Consider the following 23,241-nt stretch of genomic DNA (forward strand, 5'->3'; position numbering starts at 1 on the left):
GCTGAAATAAGAAATGATGGTCCTTCATCTTTTCAATAATTTTTGTCCAATCCTCTTTTTTAATATATTCAAACAATTACAACATTTCAGGCATAAAATAAACTAATAAGTGAAGGAACCAGCTTGTTGTAGTAAATCGTGTTTTCTATTAATCTCATTGTGATTATTCCTTGGCCCAACATCCATACTTCTTTTCTTATCTTTTCGTGTGTTTTTAAACAATGTAAATTATTTTTACATTGAACTAGTTTTGGCCTACACAAAGCAAAACTACAATGGTAAAGATGATATTCAATAAGAGAAAAATTGTTAGTTCATTCTTAGATTATGATTTGTATTACTGCCCTCTTCTATCGTGGCAAATAAGTAAGAACTGAATTTGAATTATAAATAGCAGAAAGACAGCTCAATGAACATTTTCATAAAATGTACTAGACAACATAAGGGAGTTAATCCTTCCAATTAAAAAGGAAAACCACAAAAATGTAAAGATACTGGCTTATAACAAGGTAGACATTTAGAAGTTTTTAACAAAGAACCACCAAAATGAGTTAGCAAAATAAATATTTTTAAAAAGCAAGGAAAATAGAAGGGCTAAAGATAGGAATATAACAGACTAGGTCATTGACATTTAGCAAGACGACTTGATGCATAGGGCACCCAAAATAAGACAGAGTATAATTGAAAATTGTGATGCCTCCAGATCTGTTAAGGAGAATTAGTTCCTACATGGTAAAACAAGAATACAATAGAGCTGAAATACAGCTGCTAGACAAAGGAAGCTGGTCCTACACACCAGCAGTGCAACTCAAATAAATGTCTTAGCCTAACTACAAACTACTATGCATAACTCATAAGCAGCTAAAATTTAAAATTTTACTTTGTAGATGCTAAGGGTACCATGAATGTAGAAAGAATGATGTAAACTATTCTCTGTAGTGAAAATTTGTTGATATGTGGGGTGCTGAACTATTAAGGTTCTCAGTTTCTTCGTAAATCAGGCAAAAAACAATGACAAATATTACTGAAACAATTCATTTATTTGGGTCAAATATCTGATAGAATGGACTGTTTTGACTACTTAGCATCTTTGCTATTAAGAAATTGTCTCTTCTTGGGGCACCTGGTGGCTCAGCAGTTGAGCGTCTGCTTTCGGCTCAGGGTGTGATCCTGGGGTCCTGGGATCAAGTCCCAAATCGGGCTCCCCACAGGGAAGCTGCTTTTCCCTCGCCTGTGTCTCTGCCTTTCTGTGTCTCTCATTTATAAATAAATATATAAATAAATAAAATCTTAAAGAAAAAAAAAGAAATTGTCTCTTCTCCCACTTGGTAAAGTTTCCACAAGAAACTCATATAGACTAATATCTCTTACTATTAGGGCTTTCTCAACTTTGTTAGCTGTGAGCTCCAAATAATAGATATATTTTGGAACATTTCTAGAACACATTTGAGCATCACGCATACACACAAAATGTAGAATATTCATTTCATATAATGGAATACTATTTAGCAATAAAAAGGAATGAAATATTCATGCAAGCCATAATATGGATAAACTGCAAGATTATATATTGTATGATTCCATTTATATAAAATGTAAAGAAATATAAATTTATACAAATGGAAAGCAGGTTAGTGGCTGCCTAGGCCTAGGGGTGGAAGTGGGGGGTTGACTGCACACAAACATGAGGTAATATCCGTGGTGATGAAATGTTCCATCAACGGATTGTGGTAATAGTTGCACAACTACATAAATTTACTAATATTCACTGAATCGTACACTTACAATGGGTAAATGTTATGATGTGCAAATTGTATTTCAATAAAACTGTTAAAAAAGTAATCATTTGATTTGGGAGCAAATAGCCTTAGGAACTAATGAGGATACCCTTTTATTTTTAGCAACTATATAAACAGTAATGACAATGACAATCTCAAATTATCGAGAACTGGCTCAATTATTTGTTTATATGCCCTAATGTGGTTTAAAATATGTTTTGAGGGATACCTGGGTGGCTCAGCAGTTGAGTGTCTGCTTTGGCCCAGGGCATAATTCCAGGATCCAGGATGGAGTCCCACATCCGGCTCCTTGCAGGGAGCCTGCTTCTCCCTCTGCCTATGTCTCTGCCTCTCTTTCTGTATCTCTCATGAATAAATAAATAAAATCTTAAACAAAATAAATAAAATAAAATAAAATAAAATAAAATAAAATAAAATAAAATACGTTTTGAAAAATAGCCTATTCAAAAAGTGAAATTTCTTTAAATAAGGGAACAGAAATCCTCCTTAGCTCTGAGTTTATATAACAGCTAGTCTGGCTAAAGACTACCTTTAACCCTGGATATCATTCTATATATTTATCACTTTCATTGGAAAAAAAATGTACAGAGTAAGTCCCATCACCACTGGTTAATCACTGGGATGGAATTATCTTTCTTTTTTAATTTTTTGATTTTATTTATTTGAGAGAGACGAAGAGCATTCGCACCCATGCACATGACAGTGGGGGGGAGGGAGAGGGACAAGCGAGCTCCCTGCTGAGCATGGAGCCTGATGTAGGGTTGGGGGAGGCATGCTGCTGGATTTCAGGACCCTGAGATCATGAATCAAGGGTCTATGGCTTAATTGAGTGAGGTACCCGGGCACCCCATGTATTATCTTTCTACCAATGGAGAACATTACTTCAAATCTGTTAAAAGAAAAATCCTATAAAATCCTTAGAAGGATCAGTAGGGATTTATGCTCCTGCTATACAAGTGATATATAATATTTGGTAGATTCTCCCAAGGCTCCAAACAGCAGAAATAGAATTATTTAAATGTTATTTATATCCAGTAATTGTAGTATTTGCATAGAAAAGCTCCTTAAATGTGGTTACATGACTGATGGTAATTGTTTCAATGGTTAATGCTACTAATACATCTCTTTGGAGACATTTTGTAGAGGCATGGCAAAGGGAACATTAAGAGTTAGGAAATACAGGACATTTTCTAGCATCGAGCTGTGAAATTTCAGAGAGCTTCACATTCTCATCTATAGAAGAATTTGTGCTAAATCCTAAGGCCCTCTTGGTACTAAAATGGATGACTCAATGTTTCTTAGAGTTAATAACAGCAGCATCAAGAAATTTATGGAATGCCTGTTATGTCCCAGGCACTATTCTAAGCGTTTGGATGTTTACATGAGTTCTGTACATTGACTCATAACTCTTACAAGCAACTCTAAAAGTCAGGTTCTTATAAACAAAGTATAAATGAAGAAGGTGGCAGCACACATCAGTGAAACCATAGTCAAGGCCTCAAAGTCGGCAGTGGCAGCATCAGGATTCACATCTAGTCAGTTTGCATCTCGCATTACACTGCTAAATATCCTACACCACCTCTACAAAAGCTGACAACAGAGCTAACTGCTAATATTCTTGATAAATGTTAAGTAAGTGATAGTTCTAGTGTTTCCTGCAAAAATTACAAATTATAATACCTAATATTTATGGAGCATTTGCTCTGTCTAGGTACTGTCCTAATGCTTTACATGAATTATGTCACATGATTTTCAAAACCTAACGAGGCAGAGATACTATGAAATAAGATTTATAGAGGCTGAGTCCTCAAGAGCCAGAGTTTGAACCCAGGAAACCTGACCGTAAAGCCTAAACACTTTAAACACTAGTATTTTATTTGGGTTATGGGTGTCAGTCTAAAAGAATGTACATTCCCAGAGAAAATAATTAGGTGAATCAAAGCTAGGGCCAGAACAGTCAGCATCAGGGAAATGAGACCAGGAAAGCAGGCCTTCCTCTGAGCTCTGAATTATATGGCAGGGCCCAGGGCTGTAAGTGGACAAGACCCTTTCCTCCTACTCAGGACAAAAAGAGAGGGACATAAGGGGAGAAAGGATTTGAGAGGCCTGCCATAGAACCTACACAGAAGCTTACACTCCACTGGATTCTAGCTGTTTCTACCTTCCTCCCCATTAATTTCTCCCCTGCTAGAGCCTATAGCAGTCACTACACATATGACATGTTCCCCCCACAATCTGTATGTAGCGGAGGCAAACCAGCTTCATAACCCTTTATTTAACTTGGTACAGACTTAAAAACAGTAAGTCATCTATCTCTCCTAGGAGCTGTACATCCTAGCCATTTCTATTGCCCACTTCATTCTGACGTAGCGCATTTCTTGCTTTGCGGGCCAGGATTAATTATTGGCAATGGGTGTAGCTGGAAATGAGCTCCAGACCTGTGGGTCAGGTTATTAGAGGGTGGGCATGCATGTGTATGTATACATGTGCATGCACACATGCACAAATACGCATGCGCGCACACACACACCATGTGCTGACTAGTTTCACTTTAAATTTCTGACCACAAATTTCTTTTTTTTTTTTTAAGATTTTATTTATTTATTCATGAGAAACAGAGAGAGAGAGAGAGAGAGAGAGAGAGAGAGGCAGAGACACAGGCAGAAGGAGAAGCAGACTCCATACAGGGAGCCTGACATGGGACTCGATCCCAGGTCTCCAGGATCATGCCCTGGGCTGAAGGCGGCGCCAAACCGCTAAGCCACCCAGGCTGCCCTGACCACAAATTTCAGGTAGGTCTTCACTCTGGCCTAGCAGTGAAATTACTGGTCGTCTCCTCTCCTACTCTTGGAAATAACTATTTCAAACCTTTCTCTTACTCTTCCAATACTCCCTCTTCAACTGGCCCTCATTTTCAGCTTATGACTTTGCATCTTATAATATTATATCCCCCACATTTACGCTGTCCAATCTACCAACATATTCTAAACTTTTTCTTCTTTTTTTGTTACAATGTGTAAGCCGTATTAGGAGACCAAACCCTCCACCTATACACTGGGTTGTATCTTCTCTTCTCTACTCTTTAGAGAAGCCAGAGACAAAACACATTAACTTCAAAAAACCCCAATAATCAGATATGAAATGTAACTAGATGAAATGCAACAATTTAAAGATAAAAATTGCTAGAGGAAGATCCTTGATGAATAAGGGCACATAGTATAACAAGGTTGTCTTGAAGAAAAGCAATTGTGTGATCAATGGATTTATGAACTGATTTAGCTGGTCATTTTCAGAGAACGATGTATTTACTTGAAGGAGCCACTAACAGATAAACTATCATTATTTGGACTTGAATACTTTGCAGGCATTTACTCTACAATGAAGTATTCCTGCCAATGATAAAAATTTGTGCTTTCAAATGAAAATTAGAATGTTTGAAAACTGTATCATGTGAGCATACCTCAACACTTAAAAGCTTTTCAAGTGAGATTGGTGATTATATAAATGTGATTTTTTGATAGCATGTAATAGTTTGTATCAACCTTTGGAAGATCTGCATAACTCAGTACACCAGTATTTTTTAAATGACAAATACATGTCATCATGGATAAGTAAAACATATCTATTAAAACATTTAAAAGACAACGGATTTTAGTATAACAAAGAATTAAAAGTTCATGATACATTTCAGATTCCAAACTGCAGCCAAACCTTAAGAAACTACCACTTGTCAAGTTCTGGTATATTAATCCAAGAAGAATACCCATAATTGTCTGAAAAGACCATTAAAGGGCTCATGCACTTTGAACTAAAAATCTATGTCAGGGCATATTTTCTTTATATACTCATCTATACTTCATTCTCTAATATACTTCATCTCTACATACTGCAGGAAGCAAAAGAATACTGCTCCCTTTTATTAAGTTAGGTATTAGAAATCAATGAAACTTATAAAAACTCCAGACCTCTCACTAATTTTTGGTTTTGAAAATCTTTGTTTTCAAAAATATGTTGTTTATGCAAATATAATGGGTCTGACTGCTAAAAAAATTAACAAATTTAATCATTCTAAATAAATATAATAGACATCAACAAAAGCTCTTTGGTATCCTCAAGAATTTTAAAGAGTATACAGAAGTCATGATACCACAAAAATGAGAACTGCTACCCTAGAAAAGACTTGTACAGGTAAAGAAAATGGACACCCAAATATACCTTATATGATATACCAAATAAACTCCATCTGAATTACGGAAAAAGACTTAAAACTATTGTAGTAAATAATATTTCACTGTAAAAAAGTATCATAATGTATTTAATTTCCTTCCAGTTTTTTCTAGCCTTTTTATTACTATAAAAATGTGTTGATATACTTGATTGTATATACACCCACATATACTTGTACAGTTACTTTCTTAAGATAAATTACTATATATATAGTGTTCAGTTTAAATATATGCGCTCTTAGGGGCATCTGGGTGGCTCAGGTCGTGATCCTGGGGTCCTGGGATTGAGCCCCCCATCAGGCTCCCCACAGGGAGCCTGCTTCTCCCTCTATGTCTCTGCCTCTCTGTGTCTCTCATGAATAAATAAATAAAATCCATATCAAAAAATATATATGTACTCTTAAAATTTTGTTCCATCTGCCAAATTTCTTCTACAACATACATGTAATGGGAGTACCAGAGAGAAAGGAGCAGAAAAAATATTTGAAGAAATAATGTCTGAAGACTCAAATTTACTGAAAAACAAAAACATATACATCCAGAAAGCTAAGTGAACTCCAAGGAAGATAAATTCAAAGAGATCCACAGATATATCACAGTAAAAATGGTCAAACATTGGAGAGAATCTTTTTTTTTTTTTAATTTTTTTATTTATTTATGATAGTCACAGAGAGAGAGAGGCAGAGACACAGGCGGAGGGAGAAGCAGGCTCCATGCACCGGGAGCCTGATGTGGGATTCGATCCCGGGTCTCCAGGATCGCGCCCTGGGCCAAAGGCAGGCGCCAAACCGCTGCGCCACCCAGGGATCCCCATTGGAGAGAATCTTAAAAGGAGCAAGAGAAAAATGACTTGCTAATTACAAAGTAATCCCAACATGTTTAAGGGCTGACCTATAAGCAAAAACAATAGAAACCCGAAAGCAGTGGGATGTCATATTCAAAGTGCTCAAGGAAAAAGACTATTGACAAAGAATGCTATATCCAGCAAATCTATCTTGCACATATGAAGGTGAACTAAAGACATTATCAGATAAACAAAAACTGAGAAAATTTGTTGTTTGTAGACCTGTCCCACATACAGAAGTATTCAGACTAAAAGCAATGAGCCTATAGGAATCTACCCAAAAAAACAAAGAGCATCAATTAAATCAGTTTAAAAGAGAAAAAAAAATCCATAAAGAAATTAAAATGCCATAAATTAGAAATTTTATGCAAAAGAAAGCAATAAAGGGCAAACAGAGAAACAAAAGTCACATAGAAAACAAAATAAAATAGCAGGCATAAATCAAATTTTATCAATAGTTAATACTACAAATGAGGGAGTAAATCACCCAATCAAAAGAGATTGTTAACCTGGATTTAAAAAAAAAGAAACATAATCCAACTATATATCATCAACCCTTGAACAATATGGAGTTAGGAGGACATTGTGACCCCACCCCCCACCCCCTGGACAATGTGGTCAAAAATCCACATTTAACTTTTCATTCCTGCAAAACTTAATTACTAATACCCTTCTGCTGTTGACCATAACCCCTGACAATAACACAAATAGTAGATTTGCACTTATTTTGCATATGTATTATACAAAATACATTTTTACTATAAAGCAAGCTTGAGAAAACGTTATTAAGAAAATCATAAGGAAAAGAAGATATATTTACAGCACTGTCAAAAATCCACATATAAGTGGGCCCCTGCAGCTCAAACCCACATTGTTCAAGAGTCAACTGTACCATCTATAGAAGATATATCTTAGCTTCAAAGATACAAATAGCTTGAAAGTAAGAGAGAAGACATCATACAAACAGCAAACCACAAGAAAGCTAGACTGTTATCTAATATCAGACAAAATAGACTTTAAAACAAAAAACAGTAACCAGAGATAAGGGGGCCATTTTATAATGATAAAAGGTTCAATGCATCAGGGAAGAATAACAGCTACAAATGTATGTATCTAATAAAATACAGGAAGCAAAAACTGACAGAAATGACGGGAAAAACAGTTCAACAATAATACCTTCAACACGTCGTCTTCAATAATGGTAGAGTAGTAACTAGAAGATCAACTAGGAAATACAAGACTTGAATAGCCTATAAACCAACTAGATCTAGCAGCCATCTATAGACACTATGTCCAAAAGCATATAGATTCTTTTCAAATACACATGGAACATTCTCCTTGAGAGACTATATTCTAGGGCATAAAACAAAATTTAATATATTTAAAAGGATATAAATAATACAAAATACATTCTTAGCCACAGTGGAATGCAAGTGGAAATCAACAACAGGAAAAAAAAATTGGGAAACTAACAAATATGTGGAAATTAAACAACCCACTCCTGAGTAATCAATGGGTCAATGAGTGAAAGAAGCAAAGGGAAATCACAAAATAATGTGAGATTAGTGCTAGTGAAGACACAAAACATCAAAATTTGTAGGATGCAACCAAAGTGGTGCTTGGGGAGAAACTTACAGCTATAAATAACTATATTAAAAGATTTCAAAGAAATAGTTTTCCATTTTAAGACAATGGATAAAGAAGGGCAAACTAAACCCAAAACAAGCAAAGGGATAGAAATAATAATAAAGTAGAAATTAATGAAACAGAGAAAAAACAGTAGAGAAAAATCAGAGAAAAAACAGTAGAGAAAAATCAATGAAATCAAAAGCTCATACTTTGGAAAGATCAACAAAATGGACAATCTCCAGACAGACCAAGATTAAAGGAAAGACTCAAATTACTAGAAACAGAAATAAAAGATAATAAATTATCATTTATCTTATAAAATAAAAAAGATTATAAAAGATACTATGAATAAGTGTATGCTGACAAATTAACTTAGATGCAATGAGCAAATTTCTAAAAGACACAAACTACTGAAACTGACTTAAGAAGCAGATCTAAAACAAGGGAAGAGACTAAATTAGCAATAAAAAAACTATAAAGAAAAGCTCAGGTCCAGATGGCTTTACCCCTGAATCCTACCAAACATTTAAAGATTTAATACCAATTCTTCACTAACTCTTCCAAAAACGGAAGAGTAGGGAACACCATTCAATTCATGAAACCAGTATTACTTTGATGCCAAAACCAAAGACACTAAAAGAAAACTATATTGTGAATATAGATGGAAAAAAATTCCCAATAAAATACTAGCAAACTGAATCCAACAGTATAAAAGTTATACACCATGACCAGGGAGACTTATAGTCAGGCAAAGATGTTATAACACCTAAAAATTAATGTAATACATCAGGGGTATTGCACCTGGGTGGCAAGGTTGGTTTGGGCATCTGCCTTCGGCCTGGGTCATGATCCCAGGTCCTGGGACTGAGTCCCACATTAGGTTCCCTGCTCAGTGGAGAGCAAGATTCTCCCTCTGTGCTCCCTCTCTCTGACAAATAAATAAAAATGTTTTTAAAAATGCAATACATCGGGATCCCTGGGTGGCTCAGGGGTTTGGTGCCTGTCTTCGGCCTGGGGTGTGGTCCTGGGGTCCTGGGATCGAGTCCTACGAGTCCCCCGTCGGGCTCCCTGCATGGAGCCTGCTTCTCCTTCTGCCTGTCTCTGCTTCTCTCTCTGTGTCTCTCATGAATAAATAAAATATTTTTTTTTAAAAAAAGGCAATAGAGGCAGCCCGGGTGGCTCAGCGGTTTAGTGCCGCCTTCAACCCAGGGTGTGATCCTGGAGACCCGGGATCGGGTCCCACGTTAGGCTCCCTGCATGGGGCCTGCTTCTCCCTCTGCCTGTGTCTCTTCCTCTCTGTCTCTCATGAATAAATAAAATCTTTGAAGAAAAAAAAAAAGGCAATACATCGTAACAATAAAAAACAGACCAAAGTTAGGGTGAGGTGGGGAGAGAAGCATCTGACAATATCCAATACCTTTTCAAGATAAAAATCACTCAAAAAACTAGAAATAGAAGTTTGATAAATGGCAGTCTGATAAGGGCATCTACAAAATTCCACAGCTAACATCACAGTTAAAGGTAAAAGACTTGATGCTTTCCCTCCAAGGTCAGGAACTAGATAAGGATTTCCAGTCTCTGATTCTATTCAACAATGCACTGGAGTTTCTAGTGAGGGCAATTAGGGAAGAGAAAGAATTAAGGTATCCAGGTTGGAAAAGAAGAAATATAACTATTTTTATTTGTTGATGACATAACATTGTAGAAAAATCCTGAAGAATTCACCAAGAAAAACAATCAAAACGATCAAAAATGAGTTCAGCAACAGTGCTGGATACAAGAATCAATTGTATTTCTATACACTTGAAATTATGAAACTGTAAATGAAATTAAAGAAATTCCATTTACAATAGCATCCAAAAGAAAAAAATACTTAGGAATAAATTAAGCAAATAGTACAAAAGTTATACTCTGAAAACTGCAAAATACTGATGAAAGAATAAAGATCTAAATAGTTGGAAAAACATTATTTGTTCATAGATGAAACACTTAACATGGCTAAGATGACAATACCTCCCACAACTGATCTACAGATTCAATGTAATCCCTATCAGAATCCCAGCTGACTTCTTTGTAAAAATGGACAAGCTGATGCTAAAATTCACATGGAGTTGCAACAGACCCAGAATAGGTGAAAGAGTCATGAAAAATGAAGAACAAAAGCAGGACTCGTATGTCTCGATTTCAAAATTTACTACAAAATAATGATAATAAGGTGTGGTACTGGAACAAGGATATACATACAGATCAAGGGAATAAAATCTAAAGTCCCAAAGGAAACAGATACTTATGATCAACTGGTTTTTGACAAGATGCCAAGCCCATCTGATAGGGAAAGAACAGGTTTTTCAACAAATGGAGCTGGGACAACTGGACAGCTACAGGAAAAAGAGTTCTCTTACTTCACATCATATATAAAAATTAACTCACATGGATCAAAATCCTAAATATAAGAGCTTAAACTGGAAAACTTAGGGGTAAGCCTTCACAACCTTGAATTTGGCAAAGGATTTAGATGTGACACCAAAAGAAAAAGCAACAAATACAAAAAAATTGGACTTCATCAAAATTAAAAAAAAAACAAAAAACTTTTGTTCTTCAAAGGACATCAGGAAACTGAAAAGACAACCGAGAATAAGAGAAAATATCTGCAAATCATAAATTTGATAAAGGACTTGAGTCTAGAATAAAGAACTCTTGTAACTCAATAATGAAGGACAAATAACTAAAAAAAAAAAATGGGCAAAAGATGGCCCAGCAAAAAAGGCCCCATGATTCCATCTGTATGAAATGTCCAGAGCTGGGAAATACAGAGACAGAAAGAACTCAGAGCTGGGGACAAAGGAAGGGGAGGGGCTTTGGGGAGGTGGAATGATAACCAAAGGGCATGGGGTTTCTTTTCAAGATTAATAAAATTATTCTAAAATGGTGGTGATGGTTGCACATACGTGAATACATAGAAAAACATTGTATACTTTAAATGGGCAAAACTGTATTGTATGTTGTTTTTCAAATTAGTGTACAGTGAGTTTATCTACAGAAAGTTTTATATTTACATAGATTCATACACCAGGTTTTCTCCTTATGATTTCCGGATTTGGTGTCAACTTAAATAGTTGTTTCTTCCTTCCTCCACAATTAATTGATATTACCCTGTCATATTTTGTGTCTTTATGCAGGTGTCTTACATTCTTTCTGGAAAATGGAATAGTTATTTCACTCCCTAGTTTGCCTCCAGGGTTCTTCCAAGTTCATTTTTATCCTCATGCTGCTTGTGTTACCCCCCTTTCTTCAGCAGACCTCATTTCTACCCTCACACAAAAAAATGGCAGCCTCAAATTCCCGCTCACAACGTTCCCTACTCCTCAAAACTTATCCAAAAGTAAGCCATCCATAGCTCTTAGCCAGGCTACATTCTCTACCCTTAATCTGAATTCCATCCTTTTCTGCCTTCTTGGCTCCTTGCTTAATCATCCTTTCTTTCCTGTCTCCCTCTACCTATTTCCCAATCCTATCAAGTTTATACCTGAAGAGTCTGCCCCACAAAATTGTGTTGCCTCCCCCCGTTACTCTTGCCTTCCTGTTGCAATGAAACTTCTTGAAAGTGCAATCCACACTCAGTATTTGTTTTCCAATCTCATTGCCAGCTCTCATTCAAAAACTCAGTTTTTATCCAGACTACTGCAGACTGACTTCCCACCAAGTCATCATCTACACTTGGGATTTTTAATTTGGTATCCATAGTTGGACTGCAAGGGACTACAAATCTGAAATTTGGGGGTATTTTCTAAGACTTAAGGAGTGTTATGACCCCAATTGCTACCTACTTTTCTCAGTGAAGGCAGAATGACCTTTTGAAATGCAAATATGATCATGCCCCTGGCTTGTCTTTCAGTATTTCCCCATCACCTTTAAGATAAAACCCAAACTCTTACGACATAAAGGACTCCTTCATGATGTGGCTCTTACCTCTTCAGCATAATCTCTCATCACTATCCCTAAATCCTTCCCTCCACACAAGTAGTGTCCAGTCACAGCCAACTAGGTGATATACAGAACTCATGCTCATTTGCCTCAGGGCCTTTCAGCATGCTTCTCCCCTGTAAGAAGCCACCTGTTTACACCTCTCCAGATTGGTCCTTCAAGACTCAGGGATTTCAACAGGAAATCATTTTCTGTTCTTTTCTTAAGTGTTCCCTTTATTTGCATCTATGGCATCCTGTGTACACCTCTACGTAACTTTTGTCACAATTGTAATTATCAATGTATCTTTCTTCCCTATAAAATTATAAACTCTTACAGATTAAGGATAGTATCTTCCATCTCCGTTTTCTAGTATCTGGCATTTACATATTTCCTGAATAAATCATACCTCATTTTCTTCTCAAACCCTGCAAACATTCTAAATTCACTATTTTAACTAGTCTACAGAAATGATCTAAGATGGTGTTCTTCTCATGACCAGATTTAATGGTCTTTTTCTTCCTTATCCAACTTAAACTTTGCAGTCCTTCCTTATCAGTAACATTTGACATAGTTTACCATATCCTCTTTCTTGAAGTCCTTTCTTCATCTGCCCTCCTAGATACTGTTCTTACTTGGTTCTGACGATTCTCTTTACCCTGACCTTTAAATGTTGGGAGAGCTTCCAGAGTTCGTCCTCAAACTCTTCTTTATTTATACTCGCTATCTATATGACTTCCCAGTTCCATGATTTCAAGCCAATTTGCTGACAACTTTCAAATTCGTATCCGGATATGTAGGTGGGTTCACTTTATGAAATTTTACTGAGCTAAACACAATTTGTGCACTCTTTCAAGTGTTAAAGTTCAATAAGAGGTTAAAAAAAGAGAGAAAAAAGCAAATGAGAGTAATGAGTAGAATAATGTATAGAATTGTTGAATCGCCATATTGTACACCTGAAACTAATAGAACACTGTATGTTGATTATATTTCAATTTAAAAAAAGAGGAAAAAAATAAAAAAATTGTGAACTCTTTATTTTATTTATTTTGTGAACTCTTTAATAAGTGTCTCATAACCTACCAGAAAACAAACCTCCTCCAAGTCTTCCTTTTCTGACATGAGTAAAATCCACCCTTCTAGTGCTGAGGCCAAAAACCTCAGAGTGCTCCTTTGTCTTTTTCTCTTAACTCCACAGTTAATCCATCTGCAAATCCTGTCAGCTCTATTTTCAAGCACGTCCCAAATGTGAGTATTTTCCACATCTTCCACTCTGATATGATATCTCCACTGCAATACCTTAATTGGTCTCTGCTTTTTAAGAGTGGTACTTTTAAAATATACATCACATCATTTCCTCTAGCTTCCCAACTCACGAATTCAAATATAAAGCCCTTTCCGGGGTCTCCTAGGTACTGCATGATATGGCCACAGCCATGTCTCTGCATCCTCTGCCCTTCTTCCCCTGAGCACTAGCTCATCTTGGCTTCTTTGCAGTTCCTTAAACACACCAAACAAGATTCTACTTCAAGGCCTTTGCACTTGCTGCTCCTCTCCAAATATTCACAAAGCTTTAGTTGCTTAATTCCTTCGGATCTCAAATGTCGTCATAAGACAGGCTTTTCCTTCTATTTTTATTTTTTTAATTTTTATTTATTTATGATAGAGAGAGGCAGAGGCACAGGCAGAAGGAGAAGCAGGCTCCATGCACCGGGAGCCCGATGTGGGACTGGATGTGGGACTCGATCCAGCGTCTCCAGGATCGCGCCCTGGGCCAAAGACAGGCGCTAAACCGCTGCACCACCCAGGGATCCCCCTTCTGCTCTTTTAAAAATAGCGACACTACCCCTTCCTTAGGTCTATCCATGCCTTTATTCTCTTCACAGCATGACCACCTGTTGTTTTATATATTTGATTCAGGTCTTTCTCACCCAATCAGAATTTTTAAGACTTATTAATTCATGAGAGACACACAGAGAGAGGCAGAGAGAGAAGCAGGCTCCATGCGGGAAGGCTGATGCAGGTCCTGGGGACTTGAGGCTAAGGCAGATGCTCAACCAGGTGACCCTCCCCTAGTGAGAAGTCAAGCTTCACAAGAACAGGGACTTCATCTACTTTATTCACCAGAACTCCCAGAATCAAAACAAAAAAACAAAAAACCTAGACCTCTGCGGAGTAACCTACTGATGGGTTTATATGGGTTTACATCAGCCTTGCTGATGAAAGTAAGGTGTCTTGGCTCTCAAAAAGGGATCAGCACATCAGGCATACAGGGAACGTAAGTCATGTACCGGACTTTGCCCAAAGCAGAATGTGAAATGGCCCACAGGGGCTTCTGAAATGATGAGCAGAGGTGGAACCCACAGACGAGAACCACAAGCAGGAGCGAACAGGGCTCTCTGCGCAGCTGCTCTGTCTGCCCCGCACAGGTCTCGATCTGTACAAGCCAGGGCCGGCACCGTCTCCAGGTACCGACGGGCGAGGGCGAGGACAGGCCGGACACGGAGGGTCCCACCCGCCGACCCGGCGGACCACCTCCCACGTGGGTGGGCAAGCGGAGCTCTCCGCACTTCCCTGCTGCGCTGCTCCTCAGACGGCCTCCTGAAGCCCTCAGTGCCCCTTCTGGACACTCGGGACACTCGAGACACGGCGTGAACAGGGAAAAAGGGTCGGCGGCCACCCTCTCGCATCTCTGCACCGGGGAGGCTGGAACCGGCAGTTCTGCTCGGTTCACCGACTGGGCCAGTTCTCCAAAAGACCGATGCTGGTGTCCCCAGACATCACAGGCCCCCTCTGGGCCAAAACTTCCCTGCCTGTTGGGGGTCACCCACGGCACTTTCAGGCTCCCGGTTTGCATTTAGGACCCGCCCCCGCCACAACCCCACCCCTGCAGCCTGCGGAGAGCAGGGTCACCGCCTACTCTGAGCCTACCCCCAGCTGAGCCGCCCACCACACCCCCACCCCCCCACCCCGCTGCCTGGGGGAGGGGCAGCAGGAGGAGCCAGAGCAGCCTGAGCCTGCCCACAGCCAGGGGGGGGAAGGGGAGGAGGAGGAAAAGGAGCAGGAGGAGGGGGAGCAGCCTGAGGACCCCCAGAGCAGGGGGAGGAAGGGGAGGATGAGGGGGAGCAGGAGGAGGAAGGGGAGGAGGAGGGGGAGCAGGGGGAGGAAGGAGAGGAGGAGGAGCAGCCTGAGGCCCCCCCAGAGCAGGGGGAGGAAGGGGAGGAGGAGGAGGAGCAGCCTGAGGCCCCCCAGAGCAGGGGGAGGAAGGGGAGGAGGAGGAGGAGCAGCCTGAGGCCCCCCAGAGCAGGGGGAGGAAGGGGAGGAGGAGGAGGAGCAGCCTGAAGCCCCCCAGAGGAGGAGGAAGAGGAGGAGGAGCAGCCTGAGGCCCCCCAGAGCAGGGGGAGGAAGGGGAGGAGGAGGAGCAGCCTGAGCCCCCCAGAGCAGGGGGAGGAAGGGGAGGAGGAGGAGCAGCCTGAGCCCCCCAGAGCAGGGGGAGGAAGGGGAGGAGGAGGAGGAGCAGCCTGAGCCCCCCAGAGCGGGGGGGGCGCGGGGGAGGCGGAGCGCACGCCCCCTCCGAGGCAGGGCTGGAGGCGGGGGAGGCCCCTCCTCCTCTCTCCCCGCTCCCCGGGTCCCACCCCCCAGCCCCCGGCCGTCCCCCCAGCCCCCGCCCCTCCCCATTCTCTCCCCCTCCGCCCCCCTCCCCGCGCCTACCCGCCGTCCGGCTCCGGCCTGGGGGCGTCGGCCGAGGGTCTCGCGGCGCCGTCGGCGTGGAGCCCGGAGGCCCGACGGCTTCGCCTCCGCGGCCGGGGCGGCTTCGGGGCCGCGGGCGCGGGCTCCATGGCGCGGAGGGGGCGGGCGGGGGTGGGGCGGTGGCCGGGTGCCCGGGGGGCCCGCTGGGACGGGCACGGCGCCCGACCGCCTCGGCCCGGAGCGCGGGTCCTGTCAGGGGGGCGCCGCCGCCGCCGCCGCCATCTTCCGGGGTTTGAAAATGGCGGCCGCGCGGCGAGCAGCCAATCGGGGGCGGCGGGCGGTTGCTAGGAGACGCGAGGCCCGCCCCCGGCGCGCAGGCGCTTCCGACCGCTCCTGGGCTTTCGCCCGCGGCCGGGGCGCGCCGGAAGGGTGCTGGGGTCCGAGAGAGCCCCGGTGGTGGTGCCCTAAGCTGGGATGTGCTGGCCACATACCCCCTGGTGACGTAGATCCCCGGTAACCGCAGGTGCAGGCGACCTCGGGGCGGCGCCTAGGGAAGCCCTGCTGCGGTCTGACCGCCCTCCGGAGCCGAGTCAGCAAGTGAAGGACCATCTCAAGTAAAGAACACGGGCGTTCAATAGCACGGTCTTTGCTTTTAAGTTCTTGCGTTTTATGTGTCAAAGGCTGCAAAACTTCTCTCTGACGCTACAGATTCCGTTTCTGGGACTACATCCTAAGGCATCATAAGGTTGCATGTGCAAAAAAATAAACACATAGCATAAAAATAAAAATTAAAAAAAAGGATTGCATGTGCATCGAGGGGTGCAGAGCATGCCCCCCCCCCCCAGTGTGGTGTCGGGGCTGTTCTGAGCTATGTGCACCTGTTCTGAGCTCGTCCTTTCCTTCCTCAAACCTGGAGGTTGACTCCCCTGTGAAAGCTGCCCTTCCTGGACCAAGAAGAAAGAAGCGTCCTGATCAACCCATTGGGGAGATAGGAGGAAGCCCAAGGACACAGAATTCGTAGAAACAACACTCATTACAGTACCTCTTCTCTTCTCATATATTGCAGCTACTTTCCCACAATTAAGTCTCTCTTCCTCTGACCTTTTTTTTTTTTTTTAAAAGATTTTATTTATTTATTCATGAGAGACACAGAGAAAGAGGCAGACACACAGGCAGAGGGAGAAGCAGGCTCCCTGCAGGGAGCCCAACTCAGGACTCGATCCCAGGACCCCAGGATCCCGACCTGAGCCAAAGGCGGCGGCTCAACCAGTGAGCCACCCAGGAGTCCCTATTTCGTAATTTTTTAAATCATGAGATGCTGAATTTGAATTGCATTTATAAGACAAGGAAAAGTTCTTGTGTTATGAGAATCATGTTGAGATATCCTACCTTATCCTACCCTTCCCCCAAAGTTAAAGAAGAGAGTATTGCTTTGAAGCCGTTAGAATAAAGCAGTACAGAAATGCTAAAAAGCAAAAAAGAAAAAGAAAAAAAAAAGAAATGTTAAGGAGCTGTTTTTCTTTGTTTTTATTTATTTAAGTCGTGTCTGCACCCAACAGGAGTTTGAACTCATGACCCCAAGATCAAGAGCCACATGCTCCTCCACCCGAGCCAGCCAGGTGCCCAGAAGGAGCTGGTTTCAACCAAAACAGAGATTTACAAATATTCTCTTGGGGGTCTTTCTCAAAGGTTATTTCAACAACTAGTAGACTGATATGAAATAGTACACAAATCAATGATTCTAAAACCTATTCTCTTTCATTCCCTAAGTGAATCCAACTCTCTTTTTGTGAAACTACTTACCAAGTGATACGAATCTTGCTTGTTTTAGCAATCAGTGCGGTCAGATAGTATGTGCCAGTTGTATGTGAGTGGGGTTATAGAGGGAAAATGCTGGGAATGCACAAGTTTCTTTAATTCTGCACCCCGGATACTTCAGTTCTTTCACCAGGCCCTCAGACACATGTTTTGCAGGAAAATCAGAGTTAGAAGAATGCTTTAAAAGATATTGAAGCTGTGCTTTCATAAACTGCCAAATGGGAAGGTTACTCTGATGGTAAACTTATTTGATGAAGACAATGTTCCATCATCTAATCTGACCAGCAGAACAGTATGTACAGGCACCAGAGAGCAGACTATTTGAAATCAGTTTTATTGTTTTTTAAAATCTATCGTGTGTTTGTGTGTAGGGGAAGGAAGGGAGAGTTCTTCTTTTTTTTTTTTTTTTCATCCATTTATCATCTATTTACTATCGTGGTTTGCTTTTAGATATTTTAAGGAGAAAAACAGTAAAATTGGAAACTAGAGTGCCAGCTGGGGGAGTTTAAGGAGAATGGAAGTTGGGGAGAAAAATGTGTGCCCAGGAGAAGCACAATTGATTAGAAGTAGATTGAGTCGAATTGCTTTTATTCTTGGACTGTCTTGTGAGGAGGCCATTGGAGTTTTAAAGTACTGAATTATGTTAGTCATGGGGGAGGAGGGTGGAGAGGGAGGAATATAGGGATGTGGGCTCAGTGGGGGTGGGAATGACAATGAAAAGTGATTCTGGCTGCCAACGGAGAATTAGCAAAGATAACTTCAGAAATGTCAGAATATCAGAATTACTTCTCAATGCTGAAGAATTTTTGTTGAACAGGAATTTCTTCCTTAGAAGCTTTCTTTTTCTCATTCACTTAGCCAGTGAGTTGACTGGCCTATATTAAAAAATACTTAAGAAGAAAAAAAAAAAAGAAAAACAAAACAAAACAAAAAATACTTAAGAGGGGAACTTTGTAAAGAAAGGAAATCCTAACTATACACACCATACTTTTATACATGCAGGTATTTTTTCATTCTCTTTCAAGATCTAAGGAGTGTCACCCCATGTGTCAGTGAGGGGTCTACCAGAGAAATAGAAATAGTAATAAATTTATATAATATATATGTGTGTGTGTGTTTATGTTTATGAAAAATGGAGTTTTATACAGAGGAGAGATTTATTATATGTATATGAGATAATGAAGTAGTATATTATACATATGTAGAGATGTATTTCATGGAATGGCTTATATCACTGTGGGCACTGTAAAGTCTCAAGTCAGTAGGACAGACTGGAAGGCTGGCAATTCAGGCAGATGCTGAAGCGGCTGCTGCTGCTTTGCTCCTAAGGCATTTCAACTGATTAGATGAGGCCCACCCAGATGATCAAGGGTAATATTTAAAATCAATTGATTGTCAGTGTTAACCATATCTACAGAAGGCCTTCTCAGCAACACCTAGGTTAGTGTTCAATTGAATAACTGAGCACCATGGGCTAGCCAAGTTGCTACATGAAACTAACCATCACAACAGAAGACTTCTCCAGACTTGAAATTCCAATTATTATTACTTTAGGGAACTTTATTGCTTTTAGATTTAGTCTTTCAAGGTAGTAAAAAATTACTAAAAAAAATAATACTAAGATGTATTTCTTAAGTTACTTTGCAAAAGAGATTCTTCTAATTTTGTTCTAATTCCTTTGCAAATCTAAGTTAATCATAGCTCTATATGAGGTTGAGAATTTAAAAAAAAATAATGAAACATACTGAATATGTCAGTGGACCAGAAATGAGATACTCAAATCATCTCATTTTCCTTTATCTTGTTTCAAATTAAAAATAATCAGAGGGCAATGGGAGAAATTTGACACAGCAACATAATAAACATGATTCTGATTTTATAAAATGGAATCGGCTTACTCTTCATCTTTATTATATAGAACTACCAGAACCCTAAAAATTTGGGGGATTATTGGCAGGTAGGGACAGACAGGATTGACTTTATGAAGATCAAATTCTGAGACAAGTAGAACTCATAAATTCAGGAGAAAACTGCTGGAGAGCACATGATTAAAGGAGCTCCCCATGCAGAATCAACAGGTACAAGATGCAGAAGGAGTTTGAATGATTTGTTGGAGCTATTAAGTTGGAAGGTATATATGGAGCAGGTGAGTCAATTGTGAAGTATACTTGCCCATAGGCTAAAGCAGTGAGTGGGACTCAGAGCTGGAGATGTGGAGCAGTGCCTCAGAAAGCTGAATATTCCAGGGAAGATGAAGAACACTAAACCAGGAGACGTACAAGCCACTCTGGCAGTACATTCCAACCCTCCCCCTTTTATCACTAGAAACAGGCTGTAGAAAATAGCACAGCTTGGCAAATAGAGGTCTAAGAAAACAAGATGAAAGACAAAACCATGACTGTTAAAAGATTTAAGGAAACCTTCAAGATGAGAGAGACATCAAAATCCTAAAGGGGGAAGAATTTGAAAACAAGGAAAGAGAGTAAATAAAGTAAACAGAAGAAGACTTCAAAGGGACAGATGAGATGCCAGTTCAGCCATGAAAAAAAAAACACTAAAATTCTGGCCATTTAAAATAAAAATAAACCAAAAGACACACCAGTAGCAGAGCCAACACAGATGAGAAGCAAATTAGCCAAAAGTTCTAGCTGAGGAATTTTCCAAAAATATAATGCAAAGAGCCTGGGAAACAAAAGTATGAAAGGACGATTTAGAGTCAAAAGGGTAGAACTAAAAGTTTCAACTTACATCTAACAAGAGTTCCAGGAAAGAGAACAGGCAGTATGGAGAGGAGAAAATAATCAAATAAATAAAAAGCCCAGACTCAAGAAAGCATATGACCTGAATATTTGAAGTGTCCTCCAAGTACAGAACAAGGTGATTTTAAAAAGATTTACTTATATAGACACGTCATGAAAATTTTCATGTTAGAAGAAATAAAGAGGAAAATCATAAAAGTTCTCAGAGAAAAATAGGTTATCTACAAGGAAAAAAGAATCAGAGCAGTGTAATAGTTTTCATTGGAAAGAAAGAATAATGGTCGATATCTTCAGAGATTTGAGGACATATGATTTGGAACCTAAAAGCCCATATTCAAACAAATTGTTACTTAAAGGTTAAGAAAAAGAGAAAACATTTTTGGATCTGCAAGAAGAACCTATCAAATGGACCATCTGCATAACTGAAAAAATTACTTGCAAAAAAAATTAAATTAAATTAAAAAAAGAAAAAATTACTTGCATATATAATGTAGCAACATGACTAACAAATCCTATAAGAAAGAATAAGTGGGTTACAGGGAGCAGTAGTGTATAAAGAAGCCAATACTATTTATCTTTATGCCCAAATAATTTTTGATGGCTAGTGTAAAAAATTTATTTTAGTGATACTTTGGCACCAAAATTCCAGATATTTTCAGTTTGGGAAGTGATAGAAGTGAAGATAGCATCAATAGAGGAAGAATGAGGGGTGCCTGACTGGCTCAGTTAGTGGAACATGCTACTCTTCGCTCAGTGTTATAAGTTCAAGCTCCACATTGGGTGTAGAGATAGATCACTTAAAAATAAAATGCTGGGGGATCCCTGGGTGGCGCAGCGGTTCGGCGCCTGCCTTTGGCCCAGGGCGCGATCCTGGAGACCCGGGATCGAATCCCACATCGGGCTCCTGGTGCATGGAGCCTGCTTCTCCCTCTGCCTATGTCTCTGCCTCTCTCTCTCTCTCTCTGTGACTATCATAAATAAATAATAAAAAAAGAAAAGAATAGTGAAATATAAAATAAGATTTCTTAAAAAAAAAAAAAAATAAAAAATAAAATGCTGGGATGCCTGGGTGGCTCAGTGGTTGAGCCTCTGCTTTCTGCTCAGGGCATGATCCTGGGGCCTGGGAATCGAGTCCCGCATTGGGCTCCCTGCGAGGAGCCTGCTTCTCTCCCTCTGCCTGTGTCTCTGTCTCTTTCTTTGTCTCTGTTGAATAAATAAACACAATTTTTAAAAAGATAAATAAAAATTTTTAAAAAAATTTTTACAAAGGGAGAGGGGAAAGATTAAAAATGTGTGTGTGAGTTTCAGCAGGTAATATATTTTAAAAGACAAAAATATAAGATTAAAATAATATATAAATTAACAAATATAATCAAATCTGCATTTAAAATTTTGAGAGTAACAGAAGTCCTGGAAAATGTGCTACAACTTACAAACCACTAGAAAAAAAATTGTGGTGCAAAGAAAATTCAGTCGATCTATCAAATTGGAGAAAAGTAAGAAAAGAAAAACATAGTGGAAAACATGAAGTAAGGCAAGAATATACTCAGGCATATTGGTAATCACAAGCAATGTGAACACATTTTCCCATCAAAAGACAGACTCTCATCATCCTTATAAGAAGCACATCTACAAGTTTAAAAATAAACAATTGGAGGGACACCTGGATATGTCAGTGGTTGAGCATCTGCCTTTGGCTCAGGTCATGATCCTGGGGTCCCGGGATCTAGTCCCACATCAGGCTCCCTGCAGGGAGCCTGCTTCTCCCTCTACCTGTGTCTCTGCCTCTCTCTCTATGTCTCTCATGAATAAATAAATAAAATCTTAAGAAAAAAACAGTTCCAGCTCCAGTAATAAGATGGGATAAGTTATTTGGACCCTTTTGACCACTAAGTGAAACTAAAAATGCCAACTAACACACAAAAGAATATATTGAAAGGACTCATGAATAAGATAGGCCAGTTCCTGAGGAAATGAGAGAGGTGGTGGAGGCCAGAAACTCCCTTTTGTGCTAAAGGTGCCAAACAGGGAAGCATCAGCTTTCATGGACTCAGTGGGCACAAGGAAGAGAACCCCAACCCAAGATAGTTTCATAGGAGATCTTTCTCCAAAAAGTTCAAATCCCAAAATACTTTTAGAATAAGGGTAAGCCCGCTCTAGTTTTCAACACTCAAGAAATGACAAAGCTTTTTCCTGGCATTGAGCAGAGCAGGATGTTGGGAGGGATTGCATCTCAGAAGTTATAACCACAAGCTGGCCCTAGACCAAAAGGAAACCTAAAATCATTCACTTGGATGGTCTGAAAAATAAAGCTTCAGTGAATCAGTGTAAACAGGTAAATCCCCTAGATGCCTTGCAGAAGCAAACGCAAATCATCTCTGGAGAAACATGTTCATCTTAGACCTCAAAGATGCTCTTCATGTAAGTTTTTGAAGAAAATCAGAAGCTCACACGTAAGGGGGGGAAAAGCCACTGTTGGGAAGAATCAGAAAAAAAAAAAAAAACTGACAGAG

At 40.1% G+C, this 23,241-nt stretch overlaps 1 protein-coding gene across 1 annotated transcript in view; it reads right to left on the bottom strand.

Moving 5' to 3' along the window:
- The window catches only part of NET1 (neuroepithelial cell transforming 1), a 61,210-nt gene extending 44,846 nt beyond the window's left edge, over positions 1–16,364 (bottom strand). Inside the window, exon 1 of the mRNA XM_072749637.1 lies at positions 16,173–16,364. Coding sequence (XP_072605738.1) covers positions 16,173–16,300 — 128 coding nt within the window. The 5' untranslated portion in view covers positions 16,301–16,364. The remainder of the gene's footprint in view (positions 1–16,172) is intronic.
- Positions 16,365–23,241: the final 6,877 nt, after the last annotated feature.

This window comes from Vulpes vulpes, chromosome 2 (genome assembly GCF_048418805.1).
Source record: "Vulpes vulpes isolate BD-2025 chromosome 2, VulVul3, whole genome shotgun sequence".
Classification (NCBI taxonomy): Eukaryota; Metazoa; Chordata; class Mammalia; order Carnivora; family Canidae; genus Vulpes; species Vulpes vulpes.